The sequence below is a fragment of the Danio rerio genome, chromosome 5 (assembly GCF_049306965.1).
Source record: "Danio rerio strain Tuebingen ecotype United States chromosome 5, GRCz12tu, whole genome shotgun sequence".
In the NCBI taxonomy this organism is placed as follows: Eukaryota; Metazoa; Chordata; class Actinopteri; order Cypriniformes; family Danionidae; genus Danio; species Danio rerio.
In genome coordinates, this window is record NC_133180.1 from 27,867,063 (window position 1) to 27,894,640 (window position 27,578).

The 27,578-nt window shown below is 34.6% G+C and overlaps 1 protein-coding gene across 3 annotated transcripts in view; it reads left to right on the forward strand.

Annotated features, from left to right (window-relative positions):
- The window catches only part of unc5db (unc-5 netrin receptor Db), a 443,321-nt gene that overhangs the window by 304,854 nt on the left and 110,889 nt on the right, over positions 1 to 27,578 (forward strand). For all 3 annotated transcript variants that reach the window (XM_073952196.1, XM_073952195.1, XM_001342194.9), the window contains one exon: positions 11,179 to 11,394. In XM_073952196.1, coding sequence (XP_073808297.1) covers positions 11,379 to 11,394 — 16 coding nt within the window. In that variant the 5' untranslated portion in view covers positions 11,179 to 11,378. The remainder of the gene's footprint in view (positions 1 to 11,178; positions 11,395 to 27,578) is intronic.

The following is a 27,578-nucleotide window of genomic DNA, read 5'->3' on the forward strand; positions in this document are numbered from 1 at the left end:
TAATGACCGCATTCCAGCAGGACCAACATGTCATGATAAATAATCTGAAACATTTTGGGGGTTAAAGACATATACAGTTGAAATCAGAATTATTAGCGCTCCTGAATTATTAAATGATTAATAACCGGCCCACCCCCCCAGCACAATTTCTGTTTAACAGAAATAACATGCTTTTAAACACATTTCTAAACATTCTATTCTAATAACGGATTTTCTTTATCTTTGTCATTATGACATTACATAATATTTTGCTAGATATTTTTTAAGAAACTAGTATTCAGCTTAAAGTGACATTTAAATGCTTAACTATGTTAATTAGGCTAACTTGGCAAGTTAGGGTAATTCTACGTTTACATGGACATCAGTAATCAAATTATTTGCCTTAATCTGAATAAGACAATAATATGATTAAGGTGTTTACATGAGTTGCTTTTTTATGTTCCTTTTATGATCCCATTTTACATGCTATAGTACATAATTCGATTAAAGTCATTGCGTCACCACGTTATCTACATTTCTTTAGCAGTTTCATGTAATTTTGGGTTTTTAATTTTTAATTTGTCGACTTTAACTGCGGTTTGGCGCTTTCACTTTCATTTAAGAACATTTCATTCATGCCCCCCTTGACAAACGAGATATTGGATGCAAGTATGAACTGCTGAAAGCGTGTAGTTTCAATAAAATTTGATACTGCAATGGCGTATGGGGAAAAAAACCTTTGCATTTTGTGATGCAGGAGTCTGTGGTCCTTTACTAACTCGGTAGGTGCAGAGAATACTGTCAAACAGCTGTTTGTGTAGACTATCTTGTCGCAAAATAAGGCGGACATTCTAAACAGTAGTTTGATTGAGGTGTTTACATGTCTGTACTGCACTTCAATAATGCAACTAACATCGGCATACTCCACATGTCTTAACTTGATTTCTGTTTAGTTGGATTATGACTTTAGTCTGATTAAGGTAATCAAAAATTGCCGTTTACAAGGTAGACTCTTAATCAGGAGGGGGGGGGGGGGAGCTTTTATTGTAGCTTTAATTGTAGCCCAAATAAAATAAGTATGACTTTCTCCAGGTTAATAAATTTTATGGGAAATGTTGTGTAAAATTCCCTGCTGTGATAATCATGGTTTGGGAAATATTTAAGAAAAGATCAGAGAAAAATATATATATTTTAAATATTTAAAAAAAAATCACAGGAGGGCTAATAATTGGGACTTTGATTGTGCATGTCCACATGTGGTTTCTTTAAATGTTTTGGCTAATTACCAATACATTAAATAAACTTTGTGCATATATTTGAAAAGTTTGGGGTCAGAAATGTAGTTATTTGTTTTTGTCATTGTATAACAATGTTTTCTTTTTTTTCCTGTGGACAAACGAGAAAAACATGCTTGTAATAATGACCTCAAGATTATAAAAAAATATATTTTAACTGCTTTTATTCTAGCCAAAATAAAACAAATAAGACTTTCTCCAGAAGAAAACATATTATAGCAAACACTGTGAAAGGTTCCTCGCTTTGTTAAAAATCCTTTCGTAAATATTTGAAAAGTTAAAAAGTCAAAGGAGGGCCAATAATTTTGACTTCAACTCTATATCCATCTTATTCTTTGCCATAACAAAAAATGAATAGCTTTTAGCATTATTTTAAAATTAATAAATTAGCAGGAAAATATTTTATGAATGACTACTAACTTAAATGCTGAAAAACTCTGGAGACGGACAAGGCTGGAGCAGAGGATCTCATACTGTATGTAATGAACTGAGAGATGAGACAGAAGAGCGAGAAGTACACAAAATAAACATTACCAAAGAAACAACACTTAGCACTCAGGAGGCCTGGTGCGATGCCGCCTTACCTTGAGTTTTGTGGTTTAGAAACTGATTAAACACATCGTTTTGTTGATTTTGCACTTTTTTTCCCCCTGAATTGTATATAATTAACTAGAATTAGTACATTATATACTGTACTTCTCTTTGCTACTTCTCCTGTCTGCTAACTATTGGACAAGCCGAGTTGCTTCATTGCAGAAGCTGTATTAAAACGAACTACCATAATGTAGAAACGAATGACTTATTGGTGGCTTGCTTGTTAGAGTCATTAGGACCTGCATTTCTGCTCATCTATCATAGGAGGAGCAGCCCGGTTTTTATAGAGCATGGATTGTTCAAATTATCCATTACCTTTTATTGCAGTAAGTATACAGGCGCTGCTAAAAGGATAAGGCCAACAATTAGCACTCTGGGAATCGGTGTGAACTCGAACCCAGTTGGAGATATGCATGGGCCCATTAACCTCTACACCCCTGTCTCATTCTTTTCTACTTCATTACTGTTCATCATTGAATTTTTTTGCACATGGGAAGGTGCTTATAATTGGGTGTGTTTTATGATCGTCGACTATATTGTTACCCTGCTGCTTATTGCTTAGCTTGGTGTGGATTAAATGCTTCCAGATGGAAAACCGTTAGAATTGAAAGCATAGTATTTACTTACCACATGTTGTTTTCACATATAAAATAAAATGCATCAAAATCCATGGACAAGTTTAGCAACAAAAATGTGTATTCTTCTTCTTTTTTATTTATTTATTTATTTATTTATTTATTTTTACATTTTTGTGACTGAATCTATTTGAGCTAGATCAACAAAAGTAAAAAAGTAATTGTGGTCTTTGCTGGTTTTCCTCACTCAAAAGTTGAACCAAAAGTGAAAATGTGCCATTCAGGCCATTTATGATGTGCCTTTTTTCATTACCACAACACTGAAGAAGTTTTTTTGCTAAAACTGTGGTCCATTGAGTTGTTAAGGTTAACCCACCTGTCTTAACCATGTGACCCCCCCCCCTCCACCCACCCCCTGACCAAAAAACAAAAACAAAAAAAAAAGAAAACGTAAAATGAACATAACCAAATAAAGGTTCAAAATAACCCAACAAAGCACCAAATATTTTAACTAAACTATTGGGTTAAATAACCCAATGTTTTTTAGAGTGTATGTTATTGTCTTTAATTCATAGCCTTATCATACAGCATGAGCTTGCTGTTGCATAATTATACAAGCATAGACACAAACCCAAACACTTTTTTTAATTGACCATTTAGAAATTGTTTTTTTAACGATTGTGTCATTTAATACTCATAACTGTCAATTGTACTCTTTAATAAATTGGCCTTCTCTTCAATCACATCATCAACGCAATGGTTTTTGTTCATTTACAAAACTCTTATTGGGAAATTTTCAATTCTTGGAATCATCTGCAGCAGACCTTAAAGCTCAACACTTTCATTCTATTATCATGCTTTAAATATTCAATCCAGTTAATAGTAGAGATCATTGTGCTTGTTTTTAGTTTTTTTTTTTTTTTTGGTTTTACATGTTATCTGCATCTATGAAATTGTTATTGTATTCTGTCCTTGCTCCTTCGTATCTGCTTTTTATGTTGTTTCTTGGCCAGGTCGTCATTGCAAATGAGTACTGGTTCTCAATTGACTTACTGGGTTAAATAAAACAGACATATTACCTTATAGATCACATTATCAAATATATATAAAGATCAGTTTAACTCAAACACATTTTTACATATTTATTTTATTTGGTGAAGTATCCCTTTAAAACATTATTCCCTCCATCCCAGAACCAGGACACATGCAGATTTTACAGTGATTGCTTTTTTGCTGGCAAAGTCAGAATACAAAGTGATCTTGCGTTTTCACCCATGTGCCATAATTTAAAAGGACATTTTTAAGCTGCTCTTCAATACTAATGTATTTATGTTATCAGTTTTGTACTGATCAATGCAGGTTTGCATTTAGATGACAGAGCAGAAGGTCAAAAACAAAGGGATAAAAATTGGCTTTAACCTTCACCTTGTGTCCTATTTATTGTGTATTATTCCTATTTTATCTGTTGGCTCTCTCCAGAATGGTCACTTTATTGAAATCTTTCTCAATCCTTTCTAGAAATTTAATGTTGTCGTTCTTGTAAAGTAATAGTAATAGAATGGCAAAGAAGGTTTTATAGGTTAATATGAAATAAAAATGACATATTTTAAAGCATTTATTAATCCAAATAATAATGTACCATTTAAAATAAATTATGTAAGAAATTTTATATATATATATATATATATATATATATATATATATATATATATATATATATATATATATATATATATATATATATATTTGGTAGTTCTTTTCACTGTTTAAGTTTATTTATGTTTCACAAAAAGGGACAGTGTACTGTACATTAATTAAGGTTTCCCAAGAACGTAAATGTATACCAAATTAAGCCAAAGACTAGTTTTTATTGGTGTCCCTTTGCCATATGTTTAAAGCCATGCCAATAAAAATACAAATTAAATCTAAAAACAATACTCAAATAAACAACAGAAAACAACAAAAACAACATCAAAAAGTGTTCATAATGTTGATTATCAAGAAGCCATTTCTCGAAATTATACCACTCTGATGTTGTGACTCTCGATAAAGTAGGAAACAAGTCAAAGGAAAGTGAGTGAGGAGTATTATATTTAACAATACAATATTAAAATCTGACGTTACCTCTGATTACATGAGATATCAATGAAAAGTATTTTTTTTAGTAATGAATAAATATGGTAACAACTTTATTGCTTATTTTAGTTAATGCATAAAGTTATAATAACTAAGGAGAACTTTTTTACTAATATAATTTTATTATTAATATTGTTATTTTTTACTTAATTATTTTATTTATTTTTTCATTTTTGCTGAAGTTTAGTTTGATGCTGTGTTTGATTCATGTTTAATTCATCGCCAGGCAGTTTGAGTAAAATAAAGTTTCGCTTCTCACAGCAACAGATGGCAAACGGATCTGGAGTCATTTCAGGTTATTTCGTCGATTCATCACTGGAGTCTGAGCAACGATCGTGAGCAAAAAGAGCTGAAAGTTTTTTCGTTCTGATATAAGAAATATCCAGACTTATCAAAGAGATACACACTTTCAATCCTACTGTTCCAGTACATGTTTCCTATATTATTGTGAACATTTAGCTTGTGGTTCTGTTTGGATCCTGTTTCATCGTATCATTAGTATGATTGTTTGCAGCTGTGTCTAGTTAGTTTACTGTAATTCTCTTGTGTTGTCCTTCTTTGCCGTACTATTGGTGATGTTGGATTTGTTATTGTGTTCCCTGTATCCTAGACTTTAATATACACCTGGATTCAACATATCTAGTCTCTGATGTACCTGGACCGAATTTACTGAAACAGGTGAAAGATAAGAAGCATCATGTGATGAACAGACATTTGCATGAATAGGGAAGTGAGCCAGTACAACGTTGCAGTGTATATATATATTAAAATCGGCTTTGTTGTCGAGCAGATCCACTAGGAAGAATAATGAATTCTGTCGAAAGGTTGTGGCCACCTTTTCTACCATTGACCCTTTTGTAGCAGAGGGAAGTGATGTCGCCATATTCAACTCGCGAAACAATTTTCATCTTGTCAGCTAGCTATCTGCAACACTGCACAGCACAATTGTCTTCCTCTTTCTTTTTTCCACTCGGGAGTACAGTGGATATTCATGGTTTTTACACAAAGGAAGTGACCTGCTGGAATGTGATTGAAGTTGCAGGCCCGGTTCATTCGTTTTCCAAACCTAAACTTTTCAAAGTGGTCTCTAAAAAAGCTGGATGAGCTTAAATTACTTCAGCTTGTTACACATAAATTACTAAAAATGAATGTTTCAGTTTTCATTTTTTTACAATATTGTATAGAAAGAACAGACAGGTTTTTATAAAGTCTTTATAGTGAATTAAAAAAAGATAACTTATTTTGTAAGCACAGGTAAAAAAAAAAAAATTCATAATTTTTTTAATAATTCACAAGAATATATTAATATTTTCATGTAATTACATATATAAAAATTAGTGTTGGGCAAACTTGCGAAAAATTAGATAAAAAAATTAGTGCTCGCGATTAATCGCATCCAAAAATAAAAGTTTGTTTTGACATCATTTAAATATCAAGTGACAAATAAGTACCACACACACATATGTGTTTTTTTTGTGATTTGTGGGTACATTACATAGGTTCCCATTGTTTTTATACTGTATAAACTATTTTCTATTGCCCTATAGGCATGGGACGATAACCATTTTCAAGGTTTACCACAGTTTGGAAAAGTCAAGGTTTTAAAACCGTCAAAATATTCTTCCATACCATTCCCACAGTATATATATATAAGATATAGTTTTGTTTGTTTGTTTGTTTTTAGGGTAACAGTATCTTTGGCAGAAAAGATATGCAAAGATTCCGTTTTAAATTGTAAAGAAACCTGTGTTTTAGAAGTCAATGATTAATTTTAATCATTCAGCCTGAAATGTTTACTGCTCCAAAAGATTTGAAATGTTTCTCAAAATGAAATAGATTGTGTTTAAAGGGGAAAAAAGTTGTAGTATTTTACCCAGACATTAAAAAAGAATATATTTTAGAGCAGTAATTACAATACCGCGAAACCGTGATCATTTTGTCCAAGGTTTTCATATCATCAGAATCTCATTTCTGAAAAAAAAAAAAAAAAAAAAACATTCTGTGTGATTTTATAAGCTTTTTGAGAAATGGGGACATCAGCAATGTCCTCATATTTCACCACCTTCTTGTAAAACTTGTGTCTTTATACATATTTGTGTTCTGATATATCACAAAAACATGTACACACACAGGTTTATTATCCTATATTTGTGAGATTTTTATATCAGGTTAACAGTAGTGTCAATGGCCTAATCCTAGCCCTGTCCTAAACTTAACCATCACAGATACAAGTGCCAATTATTAGATACTACTACTAACTCTGACTTATTTAGTAAGGAATGCCCTAATTTGTGGGTTGTTTTCATATTTCACTATGTGAGGACAATTGAGCACTCGCAAGTATACAGTAGCTAAACCAATACACACACACACACACACACACACACACACACACACACACACACACACACACACACACACACACAAACACACACACAACACACATTAATTTGGGAGGGAGATGCACCTGAACATGATGTGTTGTATGTCACATGGTATTATTTTGTTAATTTGTACATGGATGTGTACCTTGCTGCAATTTTAGTTTCCCTTAACAGGATAATAAAATTTTCTGTTATTTTAACACAGTTTTCACGTTTTACTGTAGTTTAAAGGACAAGAACAGAAAGTGTTCATCTTTATAATGAAATGAAAAACAATAAAAAGCTAAGAACTCTTTTTGACACAAAAGATAGCCTCCCAAGGTCATATCAACCTCTCTGTGGAAGTGATAAAAATATCCTTAAATCACGAAGTATCTGAAGATAACGATGCTTTAAAAGTGATGCAATTGTTTTTTTTTTCTTCAGTTAATCTGTCTACAGTATATGTGCTCTGTGCAACCAAGACAAATTCCTGCCCACCTGCAAGTCTGCCAGCAAGCATCTTCAGAGGAGTAACATTTCTTTTTGAATTATTTAGAGTTAGCTCCATGTTTTGTGCTTTGAACTTTGAAACCCCTTGTAATATTGTGCATCTAAGATTTCCTGCTTTTTTTTTCACCGTACCCATGGGGCGATCTGTGACATTCGCCTGATATCTCTAGTGTGACTGTGCTTTTTCCACTTGGCGATTCTGCAAATAGCCCAGAATGCACTTCACCGTGAACTAGGTATCACGCGCCTGGGAATAAATCTCTGAACAATACCTTTAATTTCGTCAAAGCTGTAGTTCTTTGCACAGATCATTCAACAAGAAAGGGTTTTAATTAGAGGTTAAAGTGCTGTTGGCATGTTTTTGTTTTACACATAATTAACATTTCCTCTCTTCTGCTCTGTTTTGGCCCCTCTTAAAAACTTGTCACATAAATCATGTAAGATGAGGGAAACGGGACTCTCCGCTTTTCTCTTAATCACAGTGCATTTGCGCACAGATTGGAATTGAGTAGTAGTGACCGGGGGCAATTATAACACACTGCATTTCTTCACAAACAAGCTAGACAGATGACACTTGGGCACAGCTGTTCATAGTGATGGCCATTAAATCACGGGGTCAGTCTGCTGCTGCCTTGTAGCAGCCATTCATAGCATGTGGTGGGATCTAATAGGGCTGCATGACACTGGAAGTGAATGGAATTGCATTTTTTTTAAAAATTTTTTCAATATATATTGCGATATGAATATAATTTTATCCAGTGAATTAAGTAACGCTATTTGGAATGAATTTATTATTTTAGATAGATTGGGAGGATTTTTGGAGAGTACATCTGCATAGAAATCACAACTACACTGCAAAAATGCATGTTTCTATTTTAAGTATGTACAAATTCTTAAATTAAGAAGCATTTTTTAGACAATCAAAACATGTTGTTTTGTTTTAAGAAATAAAATGCCAAAATGAACAAAGTTTCTACTTAAAGCAAGCAAAAAAAAAAAAAAAACTGCCAATAGGGTAAGAATATAATTAGCTTGTTGTCAGGAAAAAAAAAACCTCACTTAATTTGGCACATTTTTTTTAACCTGTGCTATTTTGGGCTTTCTGCCTGGGTTTTGCCTACCCAGCATCCCAAATCCACATGCAGAGGTGTAAATGCAAAAGTTTGGTATCATTTTGAGAAAAACCCTTTGATTTTTTGCAAAACACTGTTGAAAGTGATTAAAATAATTGTATATGTTGTCTGTGTTATAATAATATGTTCATGTGGTAAGGGCATCCGTCAAAATGTGCTGGATAAGTTGGCGGTTCATTCCACTGTGGCGACCCCGGATTAATAAAGGGGGCGAAGCAGTGGCGCAGTAGGTAGTGCTGTCGCCTCACAGCAAGAAGGTCGCTGGTTCGAGCCTCGGCTCAGTTGGCATTTCTGTGTGGAGTTTGCATTCGCGTTCGCGTGGGTTTCCTCCGGGTGCTCTGGTTGCACCCACAGTCCAAAGACATGTGGTACAGGTGAATTGGGTCGGTTAAATTGTCCGTAGTATCAGTGTGTGTGTTTGTGAACGTGTGTGTGGATGTTTCTCAGAGATGGGTTGCAACCCAGAGATGGGTTGCGGCTGGAAGGGCATCGCTGCGTAAAAAAAAAATTGCTGGATAAGTTGGCGGTTCATTCCGCTGTGGCAACCCCGGATCAATAAAGGGACCAAGCTGACAAGAAAATGAATGAATGAATGAATCTTCATGTGGTGTCTGATAAGTGAAATATATTAAATATATCACAGCCTTGGTTTCTTTTTACCTTTTTTGTTAACATTTATTATTATTATTTATTTGTTTAGAATATGCGTTTTTACATTCTGATTCCAATGCCTACTGTAAAACATTTAACTTTGTTAAACTCACAAACTCCACCAGCTGCCCTGAAGATATTAGTTAACTGAACTTGTTGAAATTCTTCATCTTGATTCACGATTTTAATGCAGCTGGTGAACTTAAGTTGGTAAGTTTAACCAATGTGAAACGTTTTACAGTTGTTAAATTGTTAAAATGACTATTATTAAATTAAATATTATTAAAATTAAAATATTATGTGTTCTTTGGAAGAGTGTACATGCATTATAATGCTATTATATTGTCATGCTGGCATTATAGAATGAGTGGCATAAAATGATCTTAAAATGGCAATAAAATTGTTTATCGCAATGTATTTTGGTGCAATATATCGTACAACATTACATACTGTAGGTATTGTGACAGGCCTATATATGCTAAAATATTGATACTAAAATGAAATCATTGTGCTGCGTACTATATCTAGTAGTCAACAAATTTGTCGATGATCATTTACATCAAAGTTTTTGCATTCAATAATGCATAATGAATTGGTTGCAGAAAAATTACATGATCTTTACATGTCCAATCGCATATCAAATTCACATTCAAGTCGCGTATGAAATATGTTGAATGTGTGGCTTTGAAAAATTTATGAAATATTACTATTTTCATTTGTAAAATTGTTGGTGAATTTTATGTGAAAATTCTCCCAAGCCAAAGTTTGACATGAGTTCCTTTTAAATTGAGCAAGGCTGCAAATTTTCATTCGAAAGAATAGTAATAACAGTCAAATTATCAATAATTAAAATTTACTCTTATTCATTTATGATGTTATTTTATGTTTAGATTTTTTTTATTTAACAATTAATTTTATTCTTTCGTTGGTGATGCTAAATTTCAGTCTTCAGTGTCAGGTTATCCTTCCGAAATCACCTTTATTTGCTGATTGTGGGTCTTATATTTCTTATTGTCAACGATGAAAGCTCATTTTTTATTTCAAAAGTTTAAAAAGAATAGCATTTATTTTAGTAGAATGTTTAAAAAATAAAATTTAAAATAAATTTGTATGTTTTTACTGCCAATTTTGACCATTTTAAAGCATCTTGGCTGCATTAAAAGCATTTAGAAAATAGCAAAAAAGTAAATAAATGTACATGTCTTCTTGCAGTATCTACAGTATTCCAAGAGTGCACATCTGAACTGCTCTTTTTTAAAAATACTGTAGCGTGGTGTACAGTATATAAGAATACATGTACTGTATGTACATGTAATCAATTCCAAGGGACCGCAAATGTGGGAGGTATGAAATTAGTGATATTTCAGTAAGCAGAGTTGAACTAGTTGGTTGTTAATGACTTTCATGTTTTTTTTTTCTTCCCGCACATCGTCCGCACCCCTTATCTTACTTGTCTCCTCTGTTTCAACTCTATTGGTCCGTCTGCTGTTTTAATTTCTTTCTTCCTCTTTAGAATGATTGACGAAAGAAAGAAAAATAAAACAAACCCTCGGCCCAAGAAAGAGCGTTCTCATTTTCTTCTGCACCGAGATGGATTTTAGCTCATCAGTCAAACACAAAGCAATCAGTCGCACCCTCTTCCATCGCTAATTCTTTTATTCTTTTCATCACAAAAGCACTCAGGGAAACCTAATGCGTTTTTAAAGTAGAAAATGGCTCGAATTGTTTTAGTGGAATTGTCTCTTCGGCGTACAGTTTAAAATCAATGGGAAGCTCAGAACATTCCCCAGAGGAATAAAAAAGCACCATATTTACGAACCCAAAGCTGATGAAATGTTGAGCACATTTGCATAAAAATGATCCTAAAATACTTTTATGAGCTTAAACTGTGCAGAAGCGTGCTAGGGAAAATTCTCATATGTGTTAATTGATTTCACAGGACCCGTTGGTGATGCCCTTGCTGATTCCTTGTCATCAGTTGGTGGGACGTTACCTCACTTCCTGCAAGAGCCTGAGGATGCTTACATAATCAAAAACAACCCGATTAAGCTGCGCTGCCGTGCCACCCCAGCCCTGCAGATATTCTTCAAATGCAACGGGGAATGGGTACATCAAAACCAGCATTCCTCACAAGAGTACATGGATCAAAACACTGGTAAGTCTTGCAGATAACTGTCCATCTAATATTCCTTTAAAAATACTGGTTTTATGTAAAATAATCTTGTTTAAAGGGATATTTTACACTAAAAGGAACATTTTTACCATCAGGCCATCCAAGATAGAGATCACTCTGATTTTTTTCCATCAGTAGAACATTCAAGAAAGTTTTAGCTGAAATCATGGCCCTTGGTCTTGCAAATAAATTTTGCCCAGAGCCACGCAACATATGACCTCTAAATGAATATGGGCACTGTGACTTATATTGTGTATTTATGTTAGCACCCCTGTACGAATGAGTGGCATACAGTGTTTAGTCAGGCTGTTGTTTTCACTTTTACATGTGAACATGAACAAAATAATTTTGGCTTTATTTAAATTTAAATGAACAAAGGGAGCTATTTACATTTCGTAACCCACTCATTACCTACAAAACTACCATTCTGTGTAACATTCCAAAGAGCTCTGTTGCAGCACCACAGTTGAAAATTAAACTGTATTCGTGTGGTCTGGTCCACTTTGGCAAGGAACGGAATGATTCAGCATAAAGAACGGTTCAGCATAATAGTTAAAACATAAAGTACAGGCAGGCTAGCCAAAATTATCACCTAATTTTTGGCTCATGATAATAGATTGAGGTCTTATGAAGTGAAACAATCGGTTTGTGCAAGAAACTGAGCATTGACTTTCAATGTGCCAGTCGCTGTTGACTTTTATAAATCAGCATAAACCAAGGTTTTAGCTAGCATACACCTTACACTAAAAAAAATGATTAAATGGATTTAAAATTTACATTTTTTTTAAGTTAAGTGGTTGCAAACAATTAATTTAGGCTGAATTTAAACAAACAATGTAGGTTGAACATTACTATATAGCCCAAAGAAATTCTTTGCAACAATTTTGCTAAAATATTTTTTGGAATGTAGTTGGCCTGATGGTGCATTCACACCAGACACAGATGAAGTGTCAAGCGCAAGTGAATTACATTTTAAGTCAATGAAATGATGCGAATAGACATCCTGCGGCACCATTCGGTCGAATGAGGCGGTGCGATTGACGCAATATTCCTGTAAATTAATGCCGTGTTAACCAATCAGGAGCTTGCTTTCACATGGGCATGATTGTGACGCAGTGCCTGTTGTTGGTGTCCTGAGAAAAAAATCCCCCTGCCGACACCGGACAACAGCTCATCAAATGTGTCAGTGTTGACCATGGATGACTTATCCTAATTCTTATCTTGAGGGATGACTGATTGTCTGGGACAGCGTCGTTGGTGGCTGATGAGGCCAATACGAGAGAGACATTCTTTGCTGCAGAAGTCGCATCAACAGGTGGCTCCATGGCTGTCATTGTTCCGCAACTTTTGCCGAACTCGTTTGTCCTCCGCTGCACACATCATGTTCATTTCACCTGACTCGAGCTGTTTGATCAGGGTGCACCTCCACATCGGGCAGTCTGCCCAGGTCTTCCCAGGACTGTTTGTTTGTGTCAAGGACTTTCGTGTCACTCTTCACGACATCTTTAAATCACAGAATCGGGCGCTCTACGGTTCTCTTCCTGGAAGAGAGTTCTCAGTAGAGGATGTACTTTGGGATTCTCCAATCCTCCATACAGTGTATATGGCCAAGCCAGTGCAGGCAACATTGTCGGAGCATGGTGTACATGCTGGGAAGGCCGGCTCAAGTCGAAACTGCAACGTTGGAGACTTTGTCCTGCAAGGTAATGCCCAGGATGTGGCGCAGACCTTGTAGGTGGAAGATGTTCTGTCTCCTCTCTTGTCTTGTGTAGGTGGTCAATGTCATGGCTTGATAAAGTGTAAAGCGCGAGTGATTTTCATGTTAAGTCTGTGAAATGATGCAAATAGACATGCTGCAAGAGCGGACATTCGCGCCACGTTAACCAGGAACTAATCAGCAGCTTGCTCTCGTATAAGCATGATAATGACGTAGCGCCTGTTGTTGATGTCCCGAGGAGAAATCCTCCTGCTGATACCGAACAAGATCTCATGAAACTGGGCTTGGCTCAATCTTAAGCACCGCTGAAAGCTTCCGTCATCCAGGTATAGTTTCTGGAGGAGTTGATGAACTCCGATCTCGTGCACCTCTGAAAGGATCTAGTGCTCTAAGACATGGTGCCGAAAGCACAGCTGCTACTCTCAGTAAAATCCATATTAGCCACTTAACAATGAAGCTAGTGTCACCGTCTAGAGCTAGAGTCCATCGTGAAGTGAATTTGATGCTCAATTGAAGTGAATTTGCTGCGTGAATTACACAAGTAAACTCAGTTCAAACACATTGATAGCACATGTTTTTTTTTTAAGGGATATTTAAGTTATAAACAAAAAGCAAAAATTTCCTTGACACAAAACTTAAAAAAAAAATAAAATAAATTTATATATATAAACACATTCTGGAGGTTTTTAATGGATAGGTTAAATTGACCCCTGTGGGGAAGTACTGTTATTTCATTTTACCTTAGTAGGAGGGTTAAGAGTGGAGATCTCAGTCAGACCCCAATAAACATAGTATTATTTTTCCCTACTAAATGTTCATCTTTCATATCCCAGATAAATATGAGAGAAGAACAATTAATTTGCCAATTGATGCATTTTGTTAATTCCATTTGCAAATTTACTGTCTGTGAATTTTATGCCATAAATTGCTACAAAATGTATTGCAGTTTTCACACTACAGCTGGTTATTTCCCAGTATCACAGAATACATTTAGACATTTGTGATCTTCTCATTAATAAAGAGATCACAGCTGGGATGATTTAGCAATGCAAAGCTATATTGACATCAATGATACTATTATGATTCAGACCTGTGAATTATTACAGTCTTGTACTCGCTGTCTTTGCATTGCACTGTTGTATTTTTAGCCTGCTATAAGTTTAGATTTTAGTGGAATAAAAATAGACCGTGCTTTGACTAATGGTTGCAATATGCCACAAATCATTTTCCATAAAATATGACTGTTGAAAAAATTGTAGCTAAAAATATCTCATATTATTTTTTTCCAGCTCCTCTTGTGAAGTTAGGCATTATTTTGGTTTATAACTTCTGCAATGTTAATTTGATGTCTCCTTGGCAACTTATCAGCTGCAATAATGTCCAGTTTCACTTAGGCCAAATTACAGGAACTGTCAGAGGTACACACTCAACAGAGCATCGATTAGAGGGTTTCATCTTTTGTATTACCAAAAATATTTATATTAATCAAAAACCTAATCCACCAGCTCCTCTGAAGCACACCATGATTAGTCCATATAGGCATTACCTCACACAAAGGCTATGTGGCAGGAAGAGCCTCTTAATTGCTTCTGGAAGTTCATTATTGTGTGATTGCTGTGCTGTGAAATTGTCGAGTGCTTGATAATGGGAAAATGAAAAATCACAACAAATTATTTTCTCATCTACATACGGGAAAAGTCAGAGAAGTTTAGACAAACTTGCTTGCGACTGACACTTACAGTAAATGCATTGCCAAACAAAGCAATTTGCTTTGATTATACATTTGGTGTGATAACACATTTATTATTAATACATGTTGAAGTGTGCGTATTTAGGATTGAATAGGAACAGAAAGAGGAAGCTATATTGATAATTAGAGATCCACCAATTGCATTTTTTTTTCTTGACAGATTCCGATTTCCAATTTTATTTTCAGTGTGATCTTTGTGACCTGCTCACATTTTTATCCTCATGCAGAAAAAAACAAACATTTATCTCCATAATTGCATTTAATGTATAAAACTCTTACTGTCTTTCAAAATAAGCATGCCTGTGCAGCTCGGAGAGGAGAGGCATCTCTGCTCTGGACCTGCTAGATGAGGGGTGCCAGCCCAAACGTTCTCTGTCAGAATTTCATCATGCACATAGTCTGCATGCAAGGCTTGCGATTAAAGAACTCTGGTCATGCATAGGTAATAGGGAGGTAATTTGACAGTTATAATTAACTTTGTTGTGAAAACTTTTTTTTTGTGGTGGTCGTGGCTGCAAATTGTGAACATAGTACCACATTTACAGACTGTGGAAAAAGTTATGCACCAATGACGTTATATGCGGCAGTGAGTGTGTCCACTGGCGTCTCTATGACAATGCTGCAAGTGGTACTGCTAACAACAAAATGGCTGGAATCTGTCTGATGTAGGGATGCTGCGATTTATAGATTTTGGTTGTACGATTATAGTCTGAGTAATATTCATGGTTTCACGGTTATCACGATTGTTATGTATTCATTAATTTGAAAACCCTACTAGTGTTGAAAATTACATGAAAACTTCTTATATTTTAAAGTGTTCTTTATTGCTGCTCAGTAACCAATTAATACAGCACATAATAATAATAATAATAATAATAATAATAATAATAATAATAATAAAAACCAATAGTCCATTTATCATTGGACTCTTTGGAAAGTTTTTTGGTTTTTAAACGCAAGTAATAATTTTACACTAAAAATAATTGACAGAACAAAAAAATATATATATATATATTTTTTTAAAAATGGTAATTAAGCTACACATTGGCTAAGTACTTCCCTTTTAAAGAGAACAAATGTTGTCAAAGGCTGCTGAACCTCTGTCTGAAGGCACTTTTGATCAACTATATAACAAAATTGTTTGGTATTTTCATTTAGTATTTTTTCTCTTTTTAATAGAAATGTGTATGTTCCATACAAATTATGAAGCTGATTGGTCAGTTCTTGTCATGCAACTCGCAATGGGCTCACACCATTCTTTTAACTAGGTTTATATTCATATATATATATATATATATATATATATATATATATATATATATATATATATATATATATATATATATATATATATATATATATTTCAATAGACAACAGAACAAATCATTGTTATACAATTTGCCTAATTAACCTAACCTCCCTAGTTTACCTAATAAGCCTAGTTAAGCCTTTTAATGTCATTTTAAGCTGTATAGAAGTGTCTTGAAAATATCTTGTAAGATATTATATATCGTATCAGATAAAATAAATCAGTTATTAGAAATCAGTTATTAAAACTGTTATGTTTAGAAATGTGTTGAAAAAATCTCTCCGTTAAACAGAAATTGTGGGAAAAAATAAACAGTGGGGCTAATAATTCTGACTTCAACTGTATATATACTCTGTAACTTATTGGAATGTCTTTATAGCTGCAGGAAAAAAAAAATGAAATAATAATAATTAAATAAAAACTTTAAAAAGTATAAATAATGCAATTTTGGTTATTTTAAAATGATTATAAGCCTATAGCAAATGCCAATTATTTTTTTTATTTAGTAAATGTGTTTTTTGTTTTTATTTATTAAATCCTCTATTTTCTATTTAGGTTACTTAAATTTATATTCGGGCTACCAAAAACTGAAGAGTGCCTGACCGAAGGCTACCTGGATTTTAGTAATAATACGAGCCCTGCTATACAAACATGCTCCTAAATTTTGCAACATGTTTACTTGCTGCTGTTTCTACACCCATGAGCATTTGCATTTCACATATCATCACACACAGATTCATCATACTGTTAGCCTCAAAGGACACCACACCATCATCATCTCGACTGAGAGCCAAGTCTCGTAGCCAAATGACAAGCCATAATTCTTATGTGAAACAGCAGGCATTATATTCTAGGATGCTCTTTCGACTAAATGTTTTTGTTTTTATCTAGCTTGCTATCAGTCGTACAACAGATTTTGCAGCAGATTTTTTCGGACAGGTTGTTCATGGTTTCCTGCTCCCCCTTTGCACTGTCCAGCTACAGTATGGAAAGCAGTAATTTCCTCTCCTGAGAATATACTTCCCCCATTACCAGGTTCACTGCCTGCAGTGTTGCCAAGGCGATGAAATGTATCAGTCTGGACCCAAGTGGATTTGCAATTAGAACAGCCAGAGGAAGTTTCCATTCGGCCAATCACATTGCCAGCTTTACATCAGTGCTAAACTCATAACCAGCGATAACAACATCCTTTATAGTGCCCCACCATGCCACTATAATGGATGACAAAAATGGCGATTGGATTAGAAGGACGCTAATCAGAGCCGCAGATCTACAAAGAATTGGATTTTATTGATTAGAGCACGGGTCTTCAATGTCATCGCAAGCCGAAGATAAGATCTCTTATTTACCAGGCCGGCTGATAAGCGGCAACACATTGCCCTTGAGTTTAGTCCGTGTGCAGGTCGAGAGCTACCAATCCAGACCCGTTGGACAGAGACCAGTTGCATGTGGCACAGTGTCTGAACTTGACATTTGGCATTCCGTTTTTTGAAGTGTGTTTGTTTTTGTGGCAGCAAACTGAAATAGAGGCCATATTTTGTTTTTCTTTAGAAACAAAAACAGCCGACAGAAGGGGAGCAGAAGGGACTGTCGTGTTTATGACTGATAAATATAGCTGATTTTCTCCTTCATAAATAAACAAATGGGTGACGACGTGGATCTACTCGAATTTGTATCTTTATCTGATTTATTTAAGGTTTTCCCATGGGGTATTAGCTGATTTTTCCTCAAATTGGTGCACACATGCAGAGCTGTGACAAAAAAAAAAAATGTTTGTAATGTGAGAAAATGTGCGGTTAAATTACTAACAACACAAATGCCATAGTTTATTGCAGATAAAGTTCCTGTTACAAAGCTAAAATACACACTCAGAAAAAAGGTACACAGTGGTACAAATATTGATCCTTAAGCAACAGTTTTGTACCGTTGCAAAAGTTGTACCTTATATGGCACAGAAAAGACCTCTTATGATACTGTTCTGTACCTTTTATGGTACAATTGAAATGAAGATATTAGAAAAAAAAAGTTTTCTATTGCACATGTGAGAATGTATTTCTGTAACATTTTGGTGAAAAGTGTTGTGAAATGATCTTTTGATGTATGTCAAAGTATTTTTTTTAATTCTTTATTGTAAATGGAAAAGGTGCATTTACACAAAAAGAAACCCATTTAAAAACATTGTTTAAAAATCTATTTGATGTTTTACATTTACTGAAAATAAATTGACAAATTTTGTATAAAGCAAAATGCCTTTAAAACATTTTCTTAAAGTAACACATTTAACACTGGTAAGGTACAAAGTGTCTTGTCGCTGTAGTAGTACACTCATATATCAGATTTGTACCTTTGATGAAGGTATCTGCAGGTTTGGTACAAATCATGTCCTTAAAGGTGCAAACTACAATAGTACAAATGTGTTTCTTTGTCTTAAGGTACAATTCTGTTCCATAAAAAGGTACTGCCCCAGTAACAAGGGTTTGTAACGTTTTTGGTACAAAATTGTACCATTTTTTCCTGATAGTGTAGGGTGCATTTGATGTTGATTGCCCCTTTTAGACAGTCTGTTGACTACTAGTAACTTTGCAACTATACTCTCAGAAAAAAATGGTACAATGTTGTACCAAAGATCATTTGTCACTGGGGCATTACCTTTTTATGGAAACGAATTGTACCTTTAGACAAAGAAACTATTTTGTACCATTGCAGTTGTTACTTTAAGGACATGATTTGTACCATGGGAAACAAAAATATATCTTGGGTTTTTAAAACCTGCAGATACAATATTGTACCTTCATCAAAGGTACAAATCTGATCCATGAAGGTACCACTACAGTGACAAGACACTTTGTACCTTAACAGTGTCAAATGTGTTCCTTCAAGAATTAATTAAAGGCATTTTGCTGTGTCCAAAATGTGTATTTTCAGTAAATGTAAAACATTTTTAAACAATGTTTTTAAATAAGTTTCTTTTTGTGTAAATGCACCTTTTACATTTACAATTAAGAATAAAAAAGTAAAAATAAATAAAAAAGTACTTTAACCAAAATCTATTTTTTTGCTAAACATTTCACAACACTATTCACAAATATGTTTCTCTCATACACAATATAAAACTTATTTTCTCCAATTTTCACTCGATACCTTGTAATTTACTTAATGTTAAAATAGAAATAGAATCATGCAAAAGTATTGTAGCAAGATCTGCACAATGTTTGATTAGGTTTACAATGCTAAAATGTCTGCATGAACACTTTGCATATGTAGGACTTTTGCCAGCTCACTTGCGTAGTGCAAAGCAAATGCTAAAAGGTGCGGATATCAATAATGAAAATGTATTTATTAGAAAAGGCTTAGCAAACATTAATTAAAAATGCCTTAAATGTATAGTTTACAAAACCTACTGTATAGTTTTGCTAAATCCCCCACTGTTTTTCGAAGGACATCCTGTGATTTTTAATGACTACAGATAGTCTGACCTCGGTTTTACGTCTCATCTGAAAGTCTGTGCTGACTGAGCAGTATAGAGCCCCCTTCACTATACTAGGGCGTTAGAACCCACACAGACCTGAGGTTGAGCGCCCCCTGCTGGTCTCACTAACACCACTTCCGTAGTACATGTGAAATCAGTACAACATGTGAGCAGATGTTGAGAAAGTCAACTAAAACTCATATAACTGCTAGATAGTATAGATTTAAATTAATTCCAGTCAATGGAATATCTGAAGGGGACTATCAAAATGGTTATGCAGAAAATATTGTTCCTGTCATTCTGCAAATATGAACACATCACTTATCAAATTGTTTTTAGCATCAGCTTTTTTTCAGAAATGGTGAGAACTGATAATGCCTGCGGTACAGTATAGCCTTCATATCGAGTCACTCTCAAAAAATGGACAATTTAATGAGAGCGCTCAAAACTAACCTCCATTACTGTCAATTTTATAGACCACTTGCAAGCAGTCAGACCCATCAATCTCACTAAAATTACCATTACATGGCTCCATTAACTACTTGGTTCTGATTGGTCAGTTGCAGTGAGACAGTTTTTGAATAATGACATCAAACTGTGTTATCAAGTATATTACAAGGAACAGATTTTCTACATGTGCTTCTTGCATGTCATTCGTAGTGAAACAGCAAGTCTTTTTTGTGTTTAAATATTAAGTAGCTGTGTGATTTGAGCAGGGTTATAGTATATACAGGAGGGGAAATAAGTATTAAACAGGTTATTTTTTTTTTGGGATAATGTAAAGGAGCCATTGACATGGAATTTAACCAGATTTTGGTAAAAACCCCAAACAAAACAAATAAAATCTGAAAAAAATAGTTATCTGTAATAACAATGGAATTACACAAAGAGAAAGTACTGAACTACTGAAACATATTTAATACTTTATATAAAGGCTTTTTTTTGGTGATGGCATCTTGAAGACGCCTCTCATATGTGTAAAAATCATGACGGTTCTGTGGGTCTCCTCTATCAAATCTTTATTTTGTATTCTCTATTGGATTTAAGTCAGGTAATTGGCTGGGCCATTCTACCATGCCATTCGTTTTCTTTCTCTGAAACCATTTGAGAGTTTCCTTGGCTGTGTTTTGGATCATTGTCTTGCTGAAATGTCCACACTGGTTTCATCTTTATCATCCTGGTAATGTAAATGTTGGACTGAAGCAGTACAATGATGAAGGGCAGAGGGTTGCTGAATAACTACCGAGAGATTTCAGCTACTTTCTGGGCTTTTACTGCCGCTTACACCCCCCTTTATTAATGTGTTCAATACTTTTTTCCCTGTGACATTTAATTTTAGTATGCATAACTTAATTTGTAAACTAAATACATTAGGAAAATTTCAAGTCAACGGCACCTTTAGAAATGGTATATAGCCAGCTAGTCATTAGCACAGCATAAACCTTTTTGTATTTTATTCTCATACTCAACAAACAAACAAAAAACAAAAGAAAATGAATTGATCAATTGGGTGAAAACATTTATGTCACAAATTATTCCTATTTGAAAGTTTTCTTTTAAACTTTCGATTCTAACTGTTTCAGTTTCTTGAGCCTCAATTCATTGAAATAATGAATGTTGTCAATGTGATGTATTCCTAACTTAACATTATAATATAAGCTATTCCAAAGTCATGATAGCATTTAGAATCATACAGATATTAAAAAATAACTTTTGCAATCATGTTAGTTTTCTTTCATTAAAAGCTCATACCCACCCCAAATAATTGTAGTGTACATTTTGACACAATTACCAGCTGACTGCACATTTTCCCTAATTTTAAAGTTGTTTGTTATTGTTGAAAATGTTAATGTGAGCCAAATTTATTATTCCTCCATTTATCTCTTCCTTCTTGTAGGCAAAGAGTCTGATTGAGAATGCTTGAGTAGTTGCTGTGGATTCCATGATTGCAGAAATGATAGTAAATTTTTTTGCACATTAGTGCTGTAATCAGTGACAGCAACATGTTTAATACATCCGCTAATTATATGCTCTCCAGCATACTTTTTGCCCCAGCAAATCAATTTCTGATGAACTGAATGCCTTAACAACCTAACCCTTAAGGTGATGAATGTGGTTTATGATACCAGTTACTGAGCATCCCTGGTGCTTCAATAATTTGCTCGGTTGAATAGTAGTGCAGCAGGAATTAAGAAGAGCTTCATTTTCACTGGTCGTACAATGACTAGTAAAACAGCAAGATGCATTCTTTCCTCCCCACATGAGCATTAATACTGCTTTGGGAAAGAACTGTATAAATATTTCACTTTTATTCTTCATCACCGACTAGGGAAAGAGCTCTGAAACTATCAAAGGCGTTCGACGAGCTCCAGTCTGGAGAACCACCTCAGGTTTTATTTGTGCCAGGCTCTGCGAAATCAACCAATGAGGACAGTTATAGAGCCTAACCATCACATGAAAAATCATCCTCGGCTAAGTCATTTATCAGGGATTTGCCAAAGGAGGAAGAAACGACTGCCGCGCTGCTCGCTGTGCCTCTGTTATTGTCCTTTACTGATAAATGACAAGCTGAAACGTCTATACAGCGGCACACAAATAAGCCCCACAGACTACTCCATTTAGGATTATAACTTGTGGATTAAGGTAAAAAAAGAAATCTCAGTTGATAGTGTGCTGGAGAGACCATCCTTCAGAATGTGACCAGAAAGTAGACAAAGCTTTCTCTTCCTGTCTGTAGATTAGAGGTAAATAGAAAGAGGCAGATTCCGACAAGTCCCAAACACTATAGGGGCGCAGGCACTGCTAGACCTGATAATGAGCTCTTTGTGTGCCCGTCATACCTGAAGTGAAGGCCTGGCGACCTGGCAGCAGTGACAAACTAACAATGACAAGATCTTTCCTCTGGCTGTGCGTCTGCATGCTTTTCCTCTTTGCCATGGAGTGTCACATTCTAATGGCTGCTATCATCAGGAATTAAGTCAATGTATTCCTGCAGTGGTTTAAATGAGTGGCCGTTTTTAAACTAGAAAATATGTAGTGGTTCTAAGCCATTTTAATATCTGTTTTTAAAGCATTTTTGTGTGTGTGTCATTATTTTTTGTTTGATTCCTTATTTTCAGCTCCACATGACTATTGGCATTCAGCAGCCAAACAGAAAGAGTTGTCACCTGCTCTAAACTCTAGCATTTCTCCTGCTTTTGAGAGAAATTACCGTGCGTGCACTGTAAAATTATCTGGGCACGCCATTATAAATGTCACCCAATCAAAACCTGAGAATTTGTATGTAATATAATGGAGAATGAAAACTCTTGCATGTCTTGTCGTTTCTCGCGGTGCTCAGCCTAATTGGTTATAATGGCAGTGATGTAGTTGTTATGGCGTGCTGTTCGCTTTCACTGGAGATTGCCTGCAATGCTTCACACTGTGACTGGCTGGGGTTTTTGTTTCCTTCCAAGTGAGTGAAAGCTTGCAAGGAAGTCTTGTGCAATTATGTGAAAGTGTCTGGATTGCAGAATTTCGGTATTTTTTTATTCATATGCACTTTACATTTAATTATGAATATTGCTGAATTACGGTATTGCTGAATTGTGTTTTTTCACATTTTAATCGTAGACAATGTGCAGTTTTTATGTTTAGGAATAAAACATATGAGTTAATATGTCTGAAAGTCCACTCCAAAGGGAGATATTTAATTTAAAAAACATTTTCAAGAACCACAGAGAATGACTAATTTGGACTCTAGCTAGCGATGTCCACAAAATTCTGTGGTCGATGATCATTTAAATTAATGATCAATTATCGATTAATCGTTAATCACCACTCCATCATAAACACAAAAAGTGTTTTAAACTATATTAAACTAACCAACCACCCAAGCCTTTTCCATTCAGAAAATTAGTTATTACTTGTTGTAAGAATGGAGTTCGCCGCATGTCTGGCCATAACGCAAGATAATGAGAGTATAAAATAAGATAAAATAGCTTAAAACACCTTCATATTTTAGAGAAAATCCAGTAACCAAGAGAGTAAATACATAAGGTAAAGTAAACTACACACACAGGATTATTTAATGTGTAAAGTCATGAATTTGTGTCTCACAACACTAAACTTATTATTTAAATGTTCATGCTTAATTGGTCATCAATAAGATCTATCGATTGAAAGGGTTATCTACAATTTATTGATTATCAAGTAATTGTTAGCATCCCTAACTACAACCTTGTTTTCCTGGATTTAATAGTGTCACTAAGCGGCTTAAGTCCCACCTATGTAATTTCAAGGGCAAAGTGTTGGGGAAGGGAAAAACACGTTAAATTAATTATATTGTAAAATATTACTGTGATATTGTGATTCTAAAATATTTGAAAGAAAACAAATTTCATTGTTTAAACATCTTAATGTTTGTATTAGTTGATTTATAATGGTTGACGGGCTGCAGTGTAAAGATGAAGACAATAGAATACATAACACTATATAGTTTTTTGTATAGTATACCTGCCTTCTAGTACAGGAGCCAATCGTTGATTTCTATAGACTGACGTTTCTCCGGGAGAGGGGGTCGGACCAGACATGTGTTCTTTATGACAGTTTCTGCAGGTGTTATGAACCCTCTAGGGTCAGCAAATACATTGAAATTTCAGCTAATAACTGCTTCTCAAACATGAGAAATATATGCACATAAAGGTTGAAATCTCTTCTTTTAAATAAACCAACTAGACTTGGAAACAAATGTTCTTTAGTTTTGTAAGCCGTATGAAAGTTACCCAAGGTTGAGTCAGTCCCCTCAAACGCACATCACATTATAGAAACTAAACAACAAACGCCCACATACTTGTAAACAAAGAGGCTGCTGTTATTTGGGAGGAGATCATGCTATCAAGTTGGGAACTACATCAGAAGACCAGCGTGATCGAACAAGGCATTATTCAGAGAATGATAATGTGTAACAAAGCCATAAATGAGGTTGGTGTTGTGATCTTGTTCTCTTCGAGTATGCATGCGCATTACATGGGCAACCTGAAAAAAGGTTTTGTTTGACTTAAACGTTTAGAAACTAAACGGAAGACACCGTTGTTTAGATTTATTGGTGATTCCAAATTCCAAATAAGTTTTGTAATGGTAATGGTAGACTTGGCAAACAGTTTTAGAGATTTTAATGATTCCCCATTCAAATAGAATGCCTGAGTATACTGAAAAATTTCCGAGATGGCCGTCGATTGAAATGTCTTGCCTTAAAGGGACTTTAGAGTTCAGAGCTGCAGGATTTACAGAATGTGTACTCATCAACTTCTCCCAAAATACTTTACTCTAAATACTTTATAATATAAACATTCTAGTTTCCCAAGCAATGTGTATCTTTTATGAATACACTGCCGAAAAAATTAATAAATAAAAATTACTTGCCTAGATGTTTTGACTTGTTTCTAATCCAAATATCTAAAAATGTTTAAATCTAGAAGCAGTTTCTAGACAAGTTATAATACGGTTTTGTTTTCAGAAATTAAAAGTCAAAATTAACTGCTTTTTTTCTTTAAACTAGTTAAATAATGTTAGTGGAGTGTATTAAGTATAGTGTATAGTAGTATAGTGTATTTCAAACAGAGTTATAAATCACTCCATTTGATTTTTGATCTCTTTTTTGGCATGTCTTTTTAGATATTGTCATTGTCAAAAAAGTTTTAACAAACTGAAGTTCGATTGTGCTCATAAACTGAACTTCTCTTAAACACCAATGTAAGGCTAAAGCTATGTCGCTGTTGTCACTTGGGTTATATTTATACTCATTTCATCTCTCCTCTGTCTCAGATTGATGAAATCTCTTTCCAGTGACTGCACAGCCAGGCTTGAGGGCAGCTGTAGCTCATGTGGCTCAGTCCAGCTCCGTGATGAGAGCTCCAGCTGACCACTGCGAGTTATGATGCGTTGGAGCTGACATGTGATGTGGTGTTGACATCTGTTAGGGACAGCTCCAAAAAAACACACTGCTTTCGGAGGAAGTGCTACAATTGATAGAGGCTGACTGCAAATAAAAGACAGAGGTGGAGAACTTTAGCAGTGCTTCAAACTGTATAGTGAAAGAGGACAAGTGTTGGGCATTAGCCTTCATTTCACTTAACGCGGAAACATTTTTGGTGCTGATGTTCCTCTAATCTGGGCCTATAACAGCATTATCTAAAGCTACTGCACACTCTGTACCTACTAGGGTTGCACAGTTTACTGGTACTATGGTAGTATAACAATACTATGGCTTCAAAAAACCGGCAGTGCCACTGTAGTTTGTAAAAGGTAGTATTGTCATATATGGTTTATCTACAATAGATAATGTTGCACGTGGAAAAGTGGCTAAAATGCTCACACGTTTGTGCAACAATAGAACATTTTATTTAAATAGTCCGTGGAGCCCTTTAAGGGTGCAAAACTGTGTAGAAGTCATGCCTTTTATAGTAGCTTATTGCACTTTTCTAGCGCTTCAGTTCGAACCCACATCTGAATTGATTAATTTGTGTTCCTGTTAATATGATTTAGTAGCAACAACCGCAACAATCTCTTTAAAAGAAAGACTCACAAAGTAAAATTTTAAATTACTTTGCATTGTTACCTGAAAATACTGAAAGATAAAACGGATGAAATACCCAAAATAGCAACAGAAAACATTAAAACAATTTTTGACCACTTTATATAGCCTAATTTTGTTGGCAAAAATGCTCTTTTGTAAAAATTTCATTCGGTAAAATTTGTATCCTTATTTTAATGTATTTTTTGTTGGTCAGTTACCTACAAAATAAACAAAAAGAGTGAATAAATTTTAGATGGAGTGAGGTGCAAATAATACTTTTTGGCCTTAAGAGAATTAAATCCAAGTAGGCCTATTATAACTTAACATATATTATTTTTGACAATTTTCTTCATAATTTAAGTTTTGAATTACAGTATTGCAGTTCTACTTGGTATCATTATACTTTAGCTGGTCTGGTATCGTAAGAGTAATAATGGTATCATGACTACTCAAGTGCCCACACTGCTTTTGTCAGTGACACAGCAGTGGACAGTGACTTGACATACATTTTAACCATGATTAACAGAAGGCCGCCACTAAAAAGCCATTCAATATAACTTACATATTAGCAAATTGTATAAGTTATTGAAATTAATGACCAGTACTGTTTATTTTTTAATTTCTGTTACCCTAAAATAAATAACCTTAAATATGGAGCCATCAGACATGACGTGCTAAACTAGTGTAATTTATTTATGTATTAATCAGGAGGGTAACACCATTCTTTTTCTACTTACACACTTCTTTGTTTCCGATCGTTCCTTACAGATATAAGAGGTCATTAGCTCACAAGCTGTGCATGTGTCAATGGGTGTAGACAGTTTTATCAGGACCATAATGCCTACCTAAAAGGTTCTATTGGCTTTTGCACTTTGCCCATAAATGTGTACCTGCTAAACAGATATAGATCTGATCATCAAATCCAGTGCTATATACAAATAAAACTAGAATACATTGTCATTTATTTTTTAAAGTTAAGTGGTTGTAAACAATTTGGGCTGAGTTTCTTTTGAAGTTTGACACATATATTTTGTGCACAGGTTGTCCAAAGTTCAAATCACTTATTTACACAATTATACTAAAAGCAAACATTTTCATGAGTGTCCTCCTAATTTATCCACAACCTCCTCATTTTATAGAAAAAAAAATTAACACTGGAACTACCAGAATTCTATAACTACTAGAATAACCATAGCGGTCATTTATAAACAGTTTCATATTGTCACGTCATATTTAAATTTAAAGCTTCTATAGAGATATTAAAATTAAGCTTTGAATGTTTGTCATGGGCGTCACGGTGACGCAGTGGGTAGCACAATCGCCTCACAGCAAGTAGGTCGCTGGTTCGAACCCCCACGTGGGTCA